We start from the raw sequence: 13380 nt of genomic DNA on the forward strand, positions 1-13380 counted from the left end.
CCTATTCAGTACTGTATACGAATATTGTACAGTATAATGAATGGGTTTCAGGGAACCTAACCCCCATTTGTATGGCGAGGAATAGCTGTACAGTATATGATAATTTGAGAATTTGTAAGATATGAACAATTAACATACCCTTGTGCTGTATGAAGAAGTAATATGCAGAAATATAATGGAGTAGGGATTAGCTAAAATATAAGAAGACATACCTTCAGGTGCTTTGGAAGAGCAAAAGAAAAATTGGAGAAAAAATGAACAAGAAGCCATTGAGTAAAAATAGTAGCTGTAGTGTTGGTCGAGCGTTGAAGCTGTAGGTTTAGCATCAGCATGGTGAAGAATGTTATTGTTGAAGTACCCTAATGAAAAATGATACACAGATAGTTGGTAGTGAAAAGATATTCATTATCCCAAGATGCCAAGAGATACTTTTACATTGCTCACTTTGCAACAAACATTGCAAATTAAAAGAGGATAATAGAAATATTAACACAATACCATTTCTCTGTCTTTGGTACATTTTATTTGCTATTTAATGCAGTCGTCTTTTATTCATCTGTCTAGCATGAAAATAAAAAAAAATTAATCCTCAGGTATGTGAATGGACTAATAGTTCACTTGTTGAGTACAAGTTTGTTCGCACAAGAAAGAATGTCGTGACCAAATGGAGAGGAACATCGTGTCCCCTAGCATCAGTAAAATTCAATATGGCAGGTTAGTGTTTAAAACCACTGTACTGTAGTATATTGGTTAAATACTGTACTGTACAGTACTTTTATATATACAGTATTTATATAGGGTGTAACAGAATTCCAACCCATATTATTTATTGTTAATATTCAAACTTGCAATTGGTGCAGAGCACTTCCGGGGATGAGAGATTTCCGGCTAACCAGACGACTTCTCAAACCCTCAAAAATTCCTTATCTCCGGAATCTTTTCCGGTTCCTGGGAAAAGTTTCTGAGTGTCTAAACTAGACATCTTGCACACACAGATAATAGCGCACTTCCCCAGAATGTTTCTGGGTGCTGGGGATGTTTTCCTTGAGTCTTAACTACCGGAGTCCGTAAATGCAGTTCTAATTAAGTTAGAAACTCCATTTCTTTACTATAATAATCCAGAATAGTTTATCTAAAAGTTTGGTAAAATAAATATATTTGAAAATTAAAAATCTTTTTGATATGGTCGTGAATGAAGTTGTGTGTTACAGCAAAGACTGGTATTTTCCACTCACTCGATTATCCTAGGCTCTGACATAAGGTTTAGCAAGGTCAGTCCTTTGTTTGTGAGGAAAAAGTTGTGTTAAGATGAGATATTTTGTATTTTAATGTCTTAACCCCTTCACAATGGAGATGCCACTTTTAATATTTTATTTGGCTAATGCCAGATGATTTTATTCAGCTCAGAGGCAACACCATACTCAAGGGGTTAATTGGAGAATCTCCTTACTGGAGTTATGATTTTCTTAACAGACAAAAATGTGATGTTGAAGCATATAAAGGAGCAACACCTGAGGATGAGGGAGTGGAAGAGTTACCTTGATGACCTACAAATGAAGATTGAAAACGAAGAAAAGGAATACCAAGATGTGCTTACTTTACCACTAATGGATGTTTATTCTCATTTACCTCACAAAGTTTTGACATTTTTGAAGTGGTAAGCTTATATATGTGTCTGGTGTAACATATGGATATGACCCATGAGACTGGCTGTACCTCTATAGGTGGCACAAGTGTATGACCAGAAAACTAGTGTAATACTGCAGTGTCTCTAAGCTAGTCACCTTAATGCAGGCAGACTCAACCATGGAGGTATAATAGGGTGGAGGCAGCATCTGCTCAGAAAAGTGAGGTCACTCTGAGCTGCCCGTGGCCATATTGTGGTTGGCAAAAGAGGCTAGGTTGCGGCCGTGTTCCACCAGTTAACAATCGCCAGCTCACAGGTGCACATGTTTCTCTTTGTGTGCATAACATATAAAAATGCCAGTATCGTGTGCTGCTTATGGATGTACTGCTAGGTTCGACAAGACCTTAGATCCTCATCTTGCATTTCATCTGTAGTAATTTCTTAAATGATATACCCTGTAGAACTAAGTATAAAGTTAAAAAAATTTGCGATCATGTGTCAAGCGTGTGCACCAGTTACAGTGCAAACATCTCCCTCAACCCTTCTCGTTTTAAGGGCTATTTTAAATATACAGTAGGCAATCTGTGTGTGCACTGCATATAAGTGAGATAGAATTCATGTGACAAGGGGATTATATTAAACTATTCATTAATAAATTAGGAGTGTTGTTCACTGATAGAGTTGTCAGTATTGATGGAAAAAAAATATGTTTAAGAATATTTCTTAGATTTTAATTTCTTTGAGCTTTAAACACGACCTGCTTCATAGCAACATCAGCCATATAGCATTCAGTATTAATACATACAGTGGAAATTGATATTGTTTCTTAACTTGAAAAATTAAGCTTATGCATATCAGTAAAGGGGGGGGGGGCATCTTGAAATGCTATGAAACATGTTTTTAGTGAGAAGTTTTGGTGTATACAACAATTAAAAGTCAACAAATGTACTAAGTGAAATACATGTACTGCACATGCCATGGAAGACATCTTGTTACCGAGAAACTGCTTCACCGGTTGTAGTGAAACTGTGAGGCCCAGCCAAGACATGGTTTTAATTTCATAGTGACACACCAACAGCAAGTCTACTGCACTGTACATACAGTACAGTATATACATTTGAGTTGTTTTACTTTCACTGAATTGAATTTTATGAGATTTTATCTGAAGAAGAAATGCTAAACTTTTCCATTTAACATTTTATTCTTTCCTTTGGCATCAGATTAAACATGCAATACTATACACATCAGCCTTCCCACAGTGAAAATAGCTTGAGTCAGCATCTTGCCATTGTCTCACTTATCAATCTTGTGTGCCATAACATGTTTTATTTTTTAGCTAACCACTCTTAGTACAGTATAATATGTTTTTAGTTTGTCTTTATAAACAGACCAGGTCAGGTACAGGAAGCCCTGAGATGATGTGTCACCACCTCAGCATCTTCTAATGCTGTTAAAAAAATTATGAAAACAAAATCACAATTTCAGATTTTCGTACATTTGATTTTTTCCCTCCATAAATTGGGGGACTGCCTGTACACTTTTTGTTTTTTCAGGGTGACTCACAAGTACAATTCATCATTCATAATGAAAGTAGATGATGACACCTTTGTGAATATATCTCTTCTGGACTTACTGACAAAGAATGAAGTGTATTCAGTTCCCACATGGTGGTCCCAATTTCAGCATCATCGTTCTGTACCAATGTATGGGAAATGGGCTGACACAGAGTATCCTTCTCTAACATATCCAACATTTCCTTCAGGTGCAGGGTACCTCATGACAGGTTAGTGGCAGCCATTTTGTAGCAGAAATTGAAGACTTTAGATGTACAGGCCGCGCCCCCCCCCCCTCAATTTGCGGGGGTTAGGTTCTCAGAATGGCCGCGAATCGCCGAATCCGCGAATAACATTTGCGGACCGAGGGGGGGGAGGGGGTACATTTTTACTTGTGTACAAAGAAATGTATATTCCCTTTATGTGTTTGCCCTTAGGATAATTATTTATTTTACCTGTATTGTATATATGTGTGTGTGCGTGTCTACACACACACACACAAAATACATACCCCTGTACAAATACATAATAATGTTAAAATACTCTCACAAATAATCAGAAACAAATGTGACAGTCTACCCCCAAGTCCGTGCTCTATTAATAAAGTAATAAAGCACGAAATTGAGGGTAGACTGTTACATTTTAATAAATTTGTTTCTGATTCTTTGTGAGAGGATTTTAACTTTATTATTTATTTGTATGTGTTTTGTGTGTTTCTACACACACAGATATTTACAATACAGTTAAAGGAAATTACAGTACTGTCCAGAACGATTGGCTCCCTGTCCCAGCTGCGAAAATGCCGGCAACTTTAAAACTACCCACAGACATTCTTGGGTACATCCAGGGTGTCATCCGCGAATAATAGAGGACTGCCAAATAAAAATCCGTGAACTTGGAGAGGGGCCCCTGTACTGTACTGTATAAAATTTTTACTTTTCTTTGGAATTGCTCTTTCTCAAAAATGTAAAGTGAATGCTATACAGTATTTAATCCCTAGGCTTCGGGTCACGTCATATGACGTTTTGGTCTTTCACGGATATTGAGGTTTAAAGTATGTGGGGACATAGAAAAGTAGTTTTTCAACCCATGGCGGACTCATTATTGTCGCATGGAACGCCTCATTTGTAGTCTCCCTCTTGGATTATGGGTATATTTATTCTTGGGTACTCAGGAAACTGCTCTTGTAAACCTAACTGCTCCCAATATGTGACATAAAGAATTATTATAGACCCAGTCAGTGACTCAGGGCCATCAGTGAAGGAGGGTATGAATTTTATTATCTATTCACTGTACTGTACTCTGTTGTCAGCTTATTAATGTACAACAGCTGCATCAACTCTTGAGATAAATGAATTTATGTTGAGTGAAATGTTTTGCATAGCATGAAAGTTTAATGATCACTCCTTTTACTTATTAAGTTGATTACTGAATGACTTTCACATTTATTCAGTCATCCCTTTTCATTCAATTACCCTTGTCTAACTTCATCTCTTACAATTTACCTCACCCCCATCATGTTTATAAATGTTTAGTGATACTGGTAAAGGTTCAGCCATCCAATCATTTATCGCTTATTGCCCATGTGTCTTTCTAACGGCTCCTTCACCAAATTAGCTTGTCTCACATCCTCATTCTTTACCTCTCATTTTCATAATTCCTTTAAGACTGCATAAGCCATTAATTTTCCCTTATTTATTTTTGGAATTAAGCAGACAGTTTTAGATTTCAAGGTTATTATAAGAGCAACTTTAGATGCTTTTGGTATTAGGGGATGAGTTGGAAAAACTGATAGTCTGGTCTAAGTACTGTAGATGTAAAAGGAGTTAGAAACCCATAGATATCAGGTGTGATGTTTGAGTGCTTTAACTAGTGGTTTGATTATATGATGAGAATATTGGACAATTGTAATGCAGGTGTGAGGTTAATGAAGTGAGAGTGAGGGGAAAGCAACTGGCATCATGTGAGAAAAATGTGTGAGAAGACTTAAAAGCAAGATCTATTGAAAATTAAACTAAAGAAAGTTTTTTAGGTATAGCATCTTGGAGGCTTTTCTGTTGTGATTACTCACTGGAAATTCTCAGAGGGAGTGGGGCATTAGATATACAGTAGCTTTACTCATAAATAGAAATAAATCAGTTACGCTTGTTCTCTATAATTACTACTTCCTAGTGAACATTCCTGAGTTTAGAATATGGTACCTCATCCTACTGTCCTTGCTGGTATCATTTTTTACATATTGTGAGTGAGAATAATTTTTGCATTTCCAGGATCTCTTGCACAAACTTTGGCTACTGCAGGGTCATATCTGACTGCATATGGAGGTGAAGATGTGAGCATGGGTATATGGGTGGCATCAGTAGCTGGGAACTCCAAGACAGTAGATGTGCCTTGTTGGCTGCCACATCCACATTGTTCTCAGACTATACTTCTGCAGCAGTTATCAGCAACTGAGATGAGAACAATTTGGAACAAAATGAAATTGAACTAATTGAGGATCATTATTTTCTCAATAGAAATCACGTAAGTAATAAATTGTTTAGTTGTTGTGAGATGACTTTTGTGGGAAAAAAATGGCATTCTTCACTTACAACTGTAGCAGAGGATTTGGTGACTACAAATATTAATGTATACAGTAATATGGTTCTTTATGCAATTTTTTTATTTGGGGCTCAGTTTTTTTGCATATACTCTAGATTGTCTATTTATACACAGTATTCATTTTTTTAATATTTATTATTTAACCCTTAAATTGCACATATTGTAGGGGAAAACCTGGCTCATTTTCTTACTAGCTGTAGCATCACCAGAAGGTTGCATGGGGTGCTTCAGAGCCATTATGATACACAGAGGAGGGATGAACAATGTACTTGATACTGTATAATAGCAAGTGGTGCATGGAGTTTGATCTTGTAGTCTCAAAAAAACAAGAGATACATGGCAACTGACTCTGCTCCTATATCTCGGAAGCATCTAGAATAGTTGACAGAAGGTTTATTACCAAGCAGATTGACTTTTTATGTAAGTATATTGCTATTAATAAAATATGGTACAGTAAATTGCATTTTGTGAGATTGCATTATACAGTACGCCCTGATAATCTGATAATTCGCGGATTTTTATTTTGCGGACCTCTATTATTCACAGATGACACCCTGGATGTACCCAAGAATGTCTGCAGTGTAGTTTTAAAGTTGCTGGCATTTTTGCGGCTAAGACAGGGAGCCATTCATTCTAGAGAGAGTAATTTCCTTTACCTGTATTGTATTTATGTGTGTGTGTGTCTGTGTGTAGACACACACACAAAACACATACAGATAAATGATAATGGGAAAATCCTCTCTCAAATAATCAGAAACAATAATTATTGTAGTATTAAAAATGTTGAGTCTACCCTCGAGTCTACTCCGTGCTTTACTAATAACAAAGCACGGAGTAGACTTGAGGGAATACTCAAAAGTTTTAATACTACATTTGTTTCTGATTATTTGTGAGAGGATTTCCCATGACAGTATTATTTATTTGTATGTGTTTTGTGTGTGTGTGTGTGTCTACACACACACACACACACACATACATATACAATTCAGGTAAAAGAAATAATTGTCCTAAGGGCAAACACATAAAGGGAATATACATTTCTTTGTACTCAAGTAAAAAAATTTACCCCCCCTCCAAGTCTGCAAATGTTATTCGTGGATTTGGCGATTAGCGGCCATTTTGAGAACCTAGCCCCCGCGAATTTGAAGGGCATGCTGTACAGTATATGGTTTTCTGTAATTATTCTGGTTAATGTAACTGTTCTCTTATAATGCAAAATACCTGTACAGGGATACCTTGTTATTCACAACCCCACTTATTCATAATTGTTATGTTAACCCATGTCCTGCATGTAGTAAAACAATTACAAAATGGTAATGCAGTATTTTTTATTTTTTATTATTTACAGTACAGTACATATTAGTACAGTAGGATCTCATGTTTCGCGACTAATTGGTACCGGTTTTAGCGCCGCGAAACGAGTGACATTGAAATACATATAAATAAGCTTAATCAGTTCTGTGTTGTCACCCAAACCCCCCTATAATGACCTACAACCCACCAAGAAAATTACATTACAGTAATGTATTGATACATATTATACAGTACATATTGTTGATAACAATATTTATATATACTCATACTGTAGAATATCTTACCGTGATGGAATCAGTGAAATGCTTGACGGGGCTGGTTGATGGGTTCCGAGGCAGGGAGGGCTGGTTACTGCTTCCTCCCTGCTCCCTCCTCTACGTCTCTTTTAACCTCAGCATCAAATCCCTCAAAGTCTTGAGACAGCTCTGCCACCAGTAAGTCACCCAACACTGCAATATCATCATCGGTGGTGCCATCATCATTCTTCTGTGCAACTGCAGCATAATAAACACGTGCCTAATGCCTTATCTGTGGCCCAGACAGGTCGCCTTGCTCACGGTTTCTTCTTTCCACCCACTTGTAAAGGAAATGTTCTGTGATAACTAACAGTAGGTTTCGTTGTGAAGTATCGTAAAACGTCCTGCTACTAGAAAATTTGGAGAATATATTCACAGAAGCAGTTAAGGCTTCCTTGTTCTTCTTAAGGGAACGTATGGTTGATTCGGGGCAGTTGAACCTATGCAAGATTTCACAGGTACGAGCACCACTTTTGATCATTTCAAGCATCTCTCTCATTTCAAGGGTGTATTTCCTCCTCTAGACCCCCTTACGGAAGTCACGCTAGGCTTGGGGCTTTCCTTGTTGACCTTCTCTACAGCCATCATTACCACCAGAACCGCTCCCGACATTTACATTACACAATTCACTCATGGTTAATACACAAGAATCGTTAATAGTTAAACAAGAATCTCGCGAAACGTGAACACAATGGGTTATATAATCCAAGGTCACTGCACTGCTCGCTCATTCAAACTAACTGCCGTTACTCCATAAACAAAAAACACTCGGCGGGTCGACGGATAACAAAAGACCTTGACAATGCGCACTGTCCACTCAACAATGTCTCACGAAACTGGTAATGAAAATTGCTATTCTTGAGAGGCTGGAAATTTCTAAAATGATGCAAAAAATATGAATCGCGAATCTAAAACTCGCTAAACTTGAGATCCTACTGTACAGTGATATCCCCGTTAGCCAGAACAATTGGTGCAGAGCACTTTGGGGTGATGAGAGATTTACGGGTAACCAGACGACTTTCTCAAACCCGGAAAAATCCCCCATCCCTGCAAATATTTCTGGTTACTGGAAAAACTTTCCGAGTGTCTAAACTATGCATCTTGCACGGACAAACATAGCCCACATCCTCATAATGTTCCTGTGTGCAGGGGAGTTTTCCAAGAGTCTAAACTAAAAATCTAAAAATCTATATGATATGGTCGTGAATGAAGCTGTGTGTTAGAGCAAAGACTGGCATTTTCCACTCCCTTGGAGCTGTGGGGGATTAGCGGATCTCATATAACTGACCTGACACAATGTCAGGTGGAGGTAAGGTGGGGTATGTGTGGTCTCATATTACTGACCTGATACAATGTCAGGTCACTCCACTGTTGGGTGGGGGATTAGTAGGTCTCAGGACCTGAAGATGTCTTGAATAAACATGAAAGCTAAAATACACTGTTTTTTATACTTACACTTATCACATTGTATCCCTTCAACAATATGTTATATAAGGTTTTAAAATGTAGTGTGAGAAAGCTGAAAGCTGTGGGTGATTAGAGAGTTGGAGTGGAAAGGAGTGGTAACATGCACCAGTGTTGTCAAGCGCTAAGCTCCTCAACAGCTGCTCTTTTAATTCGCCACCACATAGTTAACACGCATAAATTTAATTCATACAATATGGGGGTGTTTGGGTCTCTGGGTGTTATGTAATGTTGAAGGGATACACCTATGCTCATTTATACTTATACTTATCACAATCTTCCTAAAAATACTTAAGGTTTTGTGTTTATTCAAGACATCTTCAGGTCATGAGACCCACTAATCCCTCACCCAAGAAGGGGTGACCTGACATTCCATCAGAAAGTCAGTAACATGAGACCACTAATCCCCAACCCTACCTTCACCTGACATTGAGTCAGGCCTGGTCCCTCCCCCAAAATACTTAAGCTTTTGTCTTTATTCAAGACATTTTCAGAAAATGTTCTCGCTTTTCGACCTCGGGAAATTTTTTCCCAAAGCCAGAATTTTTTTTTTTAATTCCGGCTTTGGGAATGCTTTTCCGAGCAAATTTAAATTCCGGCGATCGGAGAGTTCCGGTTTTGAGGGATTCCGGCTAACGGAGATATCACTGTAGTATTGCCATACTGTATTTTTTTCCTCACATTTACTGGTACAGTATACAATACATACAATCATACTGATGATAAAAGGTATAAAAATAATCCTTTTGGGTGTTATTTAGTATCTTATGGTCCCAATCAGACCTTATTTCCATTATTTCTTATGGCCAAAAATTCCCCACTTTAAGTGGTAATTTTCCTGTCTCTAATAGCCTCAGATAACGAGGAGCTCCTGTATATTGAGTGTACCGTATGTTAAAAAATATATGGTGACAATTGCCAGTTGGGAATACATCCCCCATAATTACATTGACTCTTATGTGGAAAATTGCCTCATTATTCGCATTGACTTTTAGGAATGCATCGGTTGTGATAACTGGGGTATTCCTGCAATTACGCAAGTTACAGTAAGTAGCTTGCATGACTGCCACTCACACAGCTTATCTTCATTCTACATCTTTCTTTAACATCTTCATCCTTAACTCTTCAATCCAAATCCAAAACTTGTAATTTCTGCATATTTCAATGCTACACATTCATAATTTTATTAAAGTTAAATTATTTTACATCAGGTCCTTCGATTTATTTCTTTGATGTGGGATTCACCTGAAAAATTAAGTAAAAGGAAACCATCCTTGTTTGAAGTCAGTACCATTGCAGTTTTATTTTTTACTCTGGGTTACCAGTTGGATATCTAAGATCATTGTTGAGGATATGGAGCATCATACACTAGGAGGTCTTTATCATCATCATCATCAATGTTTTATGGCCATTTTTCATGCTTGTTGGGGCTAGCTGCAGTTACCCGATGACAGCTTTCTATGCTGCATGGTCTCTTGCAACCTCTCTTGTCAGGTTCTTAACTCTAATGTCATTTATTACAACCTCTTCCTATGTCATTCTTGGCCTGCCTCTGGCTCTCCTTCCATCCACAGTTTGACTAGTGCACCACCTCTTGACTCAGGTAGTTTCTTCCATTCTCTCCACATGCCTAAACCATCTCATTCAGCCTTTTTGAAAAGCGTTGCCAATACTCTCAATACCCAGCTGCATTCTTAGCTCTGAACAGGAATTCCTGTCTTTCAGTGTCATAAGGCACATCTGACTCGCCATTCTCATTTCAGCTTGCTCAAGCCTGGATGTGTCTTCCTATTTGACTGCCCCTGTTTCACTGCCATATAGCATCGCACTTCTCATGCCAATTGCTTACATCTTTCCTTTCATGCAGAGGGAAAGTCCTCTTACCATTCATAAAGGCAACAACTCCCAAAACTTCTTTTAGCCACTTCTGACTCATGCAACTGAGCATCCCTTACAGCACTTATCATGTCACCCAGGTAACAGAACTTACCCTCAATGTTAAGTTTCTCCAGCCTTGCTAAGGCCACATCAAATAAAGCAGTAAGAATGAATAAATGACAATGAGTGGAGAATGTGTATGTACTGTACAATTAATTGATTATGGCCACCCAGTATTATGGTACAAAAGGCTATACAATGTATTGCATTGAAAGATTGAAAGTAATCAGTATATGATGATGAAGCAGACAGCTTGTTAACCCAATAACTGTGTGATTTGTGAAAAACAACATATGAAAGCTAAAAAAAAAATATAAAGAAACATTATAAAAACTTTGTACTCATCATGTGTGGCAAGTTATGAGTCAATGAAGTGAGGCAGAGTAACCGGCAACTGCTGAGCCATGGTTGTTGTTGTCATGCAAGAGGTGGTTGTGATGACAAACAACATGGTTGTGATGGTGCAGCGGTGGGTTTTTGTGGTGCAAAGTGGGTGGTGAGTCAGGCTGTTGCATCGTAAGTGTGGGTGAGGGGCCGCTGAGAACAGTAGGAGGAGGAGGAGGAGGCATAAATAATTCCAAATCATTCCAAGATGATGATAGTAAGTGATTTGAGGCTTCACCAGCCTTCTGTCTCACTCTAGAGTGTCTACCAATCATCGACTTTCTATTCTTATTATGATTTTGGGCACAGCTTTAAAGTTATGGCCCCCCAATGCCAGTTGTCTAAAGACGACATTAGTGCAATTTCGGTAAAGCAGCCAAAGACGATGATAGCAGTTAAAAGGTTAAGAGAGTTTAGGTATAGCAGCCATTTGTTAAAATTTACTGTTGACCTACACTTCATAGACCTACATTATTTTATTAAATGCTTAAGATAAATAATATTTCAACATTGAAGATACTCTTTTATTTATGTATACGGTACATAGAGGACAAATACATTACAGTCTCACAAAAGAAATAGTAATCAACACATCATATCCAACTAAATTTTAAGTGGCTTACATAACATTTTTATTTCAGCAATTTTATTCCATAACTCATTAGCCTTTCAGTCTGATAACTAAAGATCATGAAATTATTTCGGGATTTTCCTTTACTGGAATATATTTAATCTTAAGCAGTTTAAGAGAATGAAATTCGGTTAACATTCACCGAGGGATGCTTGGAATATGGTATTATGCATCAGAATTAAATATGGTGTAATAAGAGCATTAAATCCCTTTTGTTCTAGACAGATCAAACAAATATTTATAATGACTTATGAGGTGCCATTTGTCTGTGTCTATCATGTCTCTTCAGTCCTAGTAAGTTGCTGACCACTTAGCACTTGTATTCAGACTGTATTACCTGAGCACATTGAAATGCTGTAGCAGTTATTAGTTAGGGAGGTTGCATTTAGACTTAGAGTACTTATATTTAGCTAATGTGATGTGAGATAGGTTAAAAAAATAGGTCAAGCAGTGTGTGCTTAATATGTGGGTGTGCTCAAAGCTGTCAACAAGCAGGGTATCAGATGACATGGCTACAAACAAAGACACCAGTGACCAGACTAAGAAGATTTTACAATACACATTGGCTGACTAAGTAATTACAGTTGATGACAAAGACACGATGGCATTTGGTTGTTAACATTTATAATGTAATTCTAGTGAGGAAAAAAAATTATCAGCCAGTCTTCCGTACCTTTTTGCATTACTAATATATTTTACTAGATAAGTTTTCATACTGTCATGTATATATATATATATATATATATATATATATATATATATATATATATATATATATATATATATATATATATATATATATATATATATATATATATATATATATATATATATATATATATATATATATATATATATATATATATATATATATATATATATATATATAACTTGATTTAGGATATCAATGCAATATATTTGCATATTCACTAAAACATATTAAGTTTTAAGTTTTCTCTGTTACACTTAAATTTTGTTGAAACACTTGAAAATAATTCTCAGATTAATAAATTACATTGAGGCACCTCTGTCTTGATAGATTGTGTCCTTAAACATCAGTCCCCAGCTGCTGACAGTATCAAAACTAACAGTAAAAAATTCTTCAAACCTCAAACATCTACCTCAAAGATATAAAAGTAACCAATAATGGTAATAAATAAGATAACCTATTTGGGAATACACAATAGTACTAAAAAACAAGTTTAAAAATTAGTTTACATTCGTATTAAAAATTAGACAAAATAAGCATTCATTTAAACAGAAGAATTGCACTAGAAGTGCAGATGATATCCCTGTAAATGAAATTATGTTGTATTTATTTGTTACAAATGAACTTATAACAAAATATAAAATTGCCACAACAAAGTTTCAGATCATCTCCTAACATTTCAAATGAGTTATACTGATGTCTAAACCACTTAGGCACCCAACACATTCATATGACATGTTTAGGCTTTGTGGTGCTTTTGGTCACACATTACATTTTACTGTACATATTTATCTTTTAATATTAAGTCAGATTTTCTGAAGGAAACTGGATGTGATTTTGAATCCTTGTCACAACACTCACTT

General features: G+C 36.7%; 1 protein-coding gene across 4 annotated transcripts in view; it reads left to right on the plus strand.

Moving 5' to 3' along the window:
- LOC121872679 (UDP-GalNAc:beta-1,3-N-acetylgalactosaminyltransferase 2-like) overlaps window positions 1-12525 on the plus strand; it is a 30679-nt gene extending 18154 nt beyond the window's left edge. For 2 of the 4 annotated variants that reach the window (XM_042375655.1, XM_042375659.1), the window contains exons 4-7: window positions 594-714; window positions 1474-1657; window positions 3181-3410; window positions 5451-6360. In XM_042375655.1, the coding sequence (XP_042231589.1) occupies window positions 594-714; window positions 1474-1657; window positions 3181-3410; window positions 5451-5671 (756 nt within the window). In that variant the 3' untranslated portion in view covers window positions 5672-6360. Of the gene's footprint in view, window positions 1-593; window positions 715-1473; window positions 1658-3180; window positions 3411-5450; window positions 6383-9850 lie in introns of those variants that run through there. The other 2 variants (XM_042375657.1, XM_042375658.1) reach the window with 2 other exon arrangements.
- Window positions 12526-13380: the final 855 nt, after the last annotated feature.

The sequence above is a fragment of the Homarus americanus genome, unplaced genomic scaffold, assembly GCF_018991925.1.
Source record: "Homarus americanus isolate GMGI-L3 unplaced genomic scaffold, GMGI_Hamer_2.0 scaffold39155, whole genome shotgun sequence".
In the NCBI taxonomy this organism is placed as follows: Eukaryota; Metazoa; Arthropoda; class Malacostraca; order Decapoda; family Nephropidae; genus Homarus; species Homarus americanus.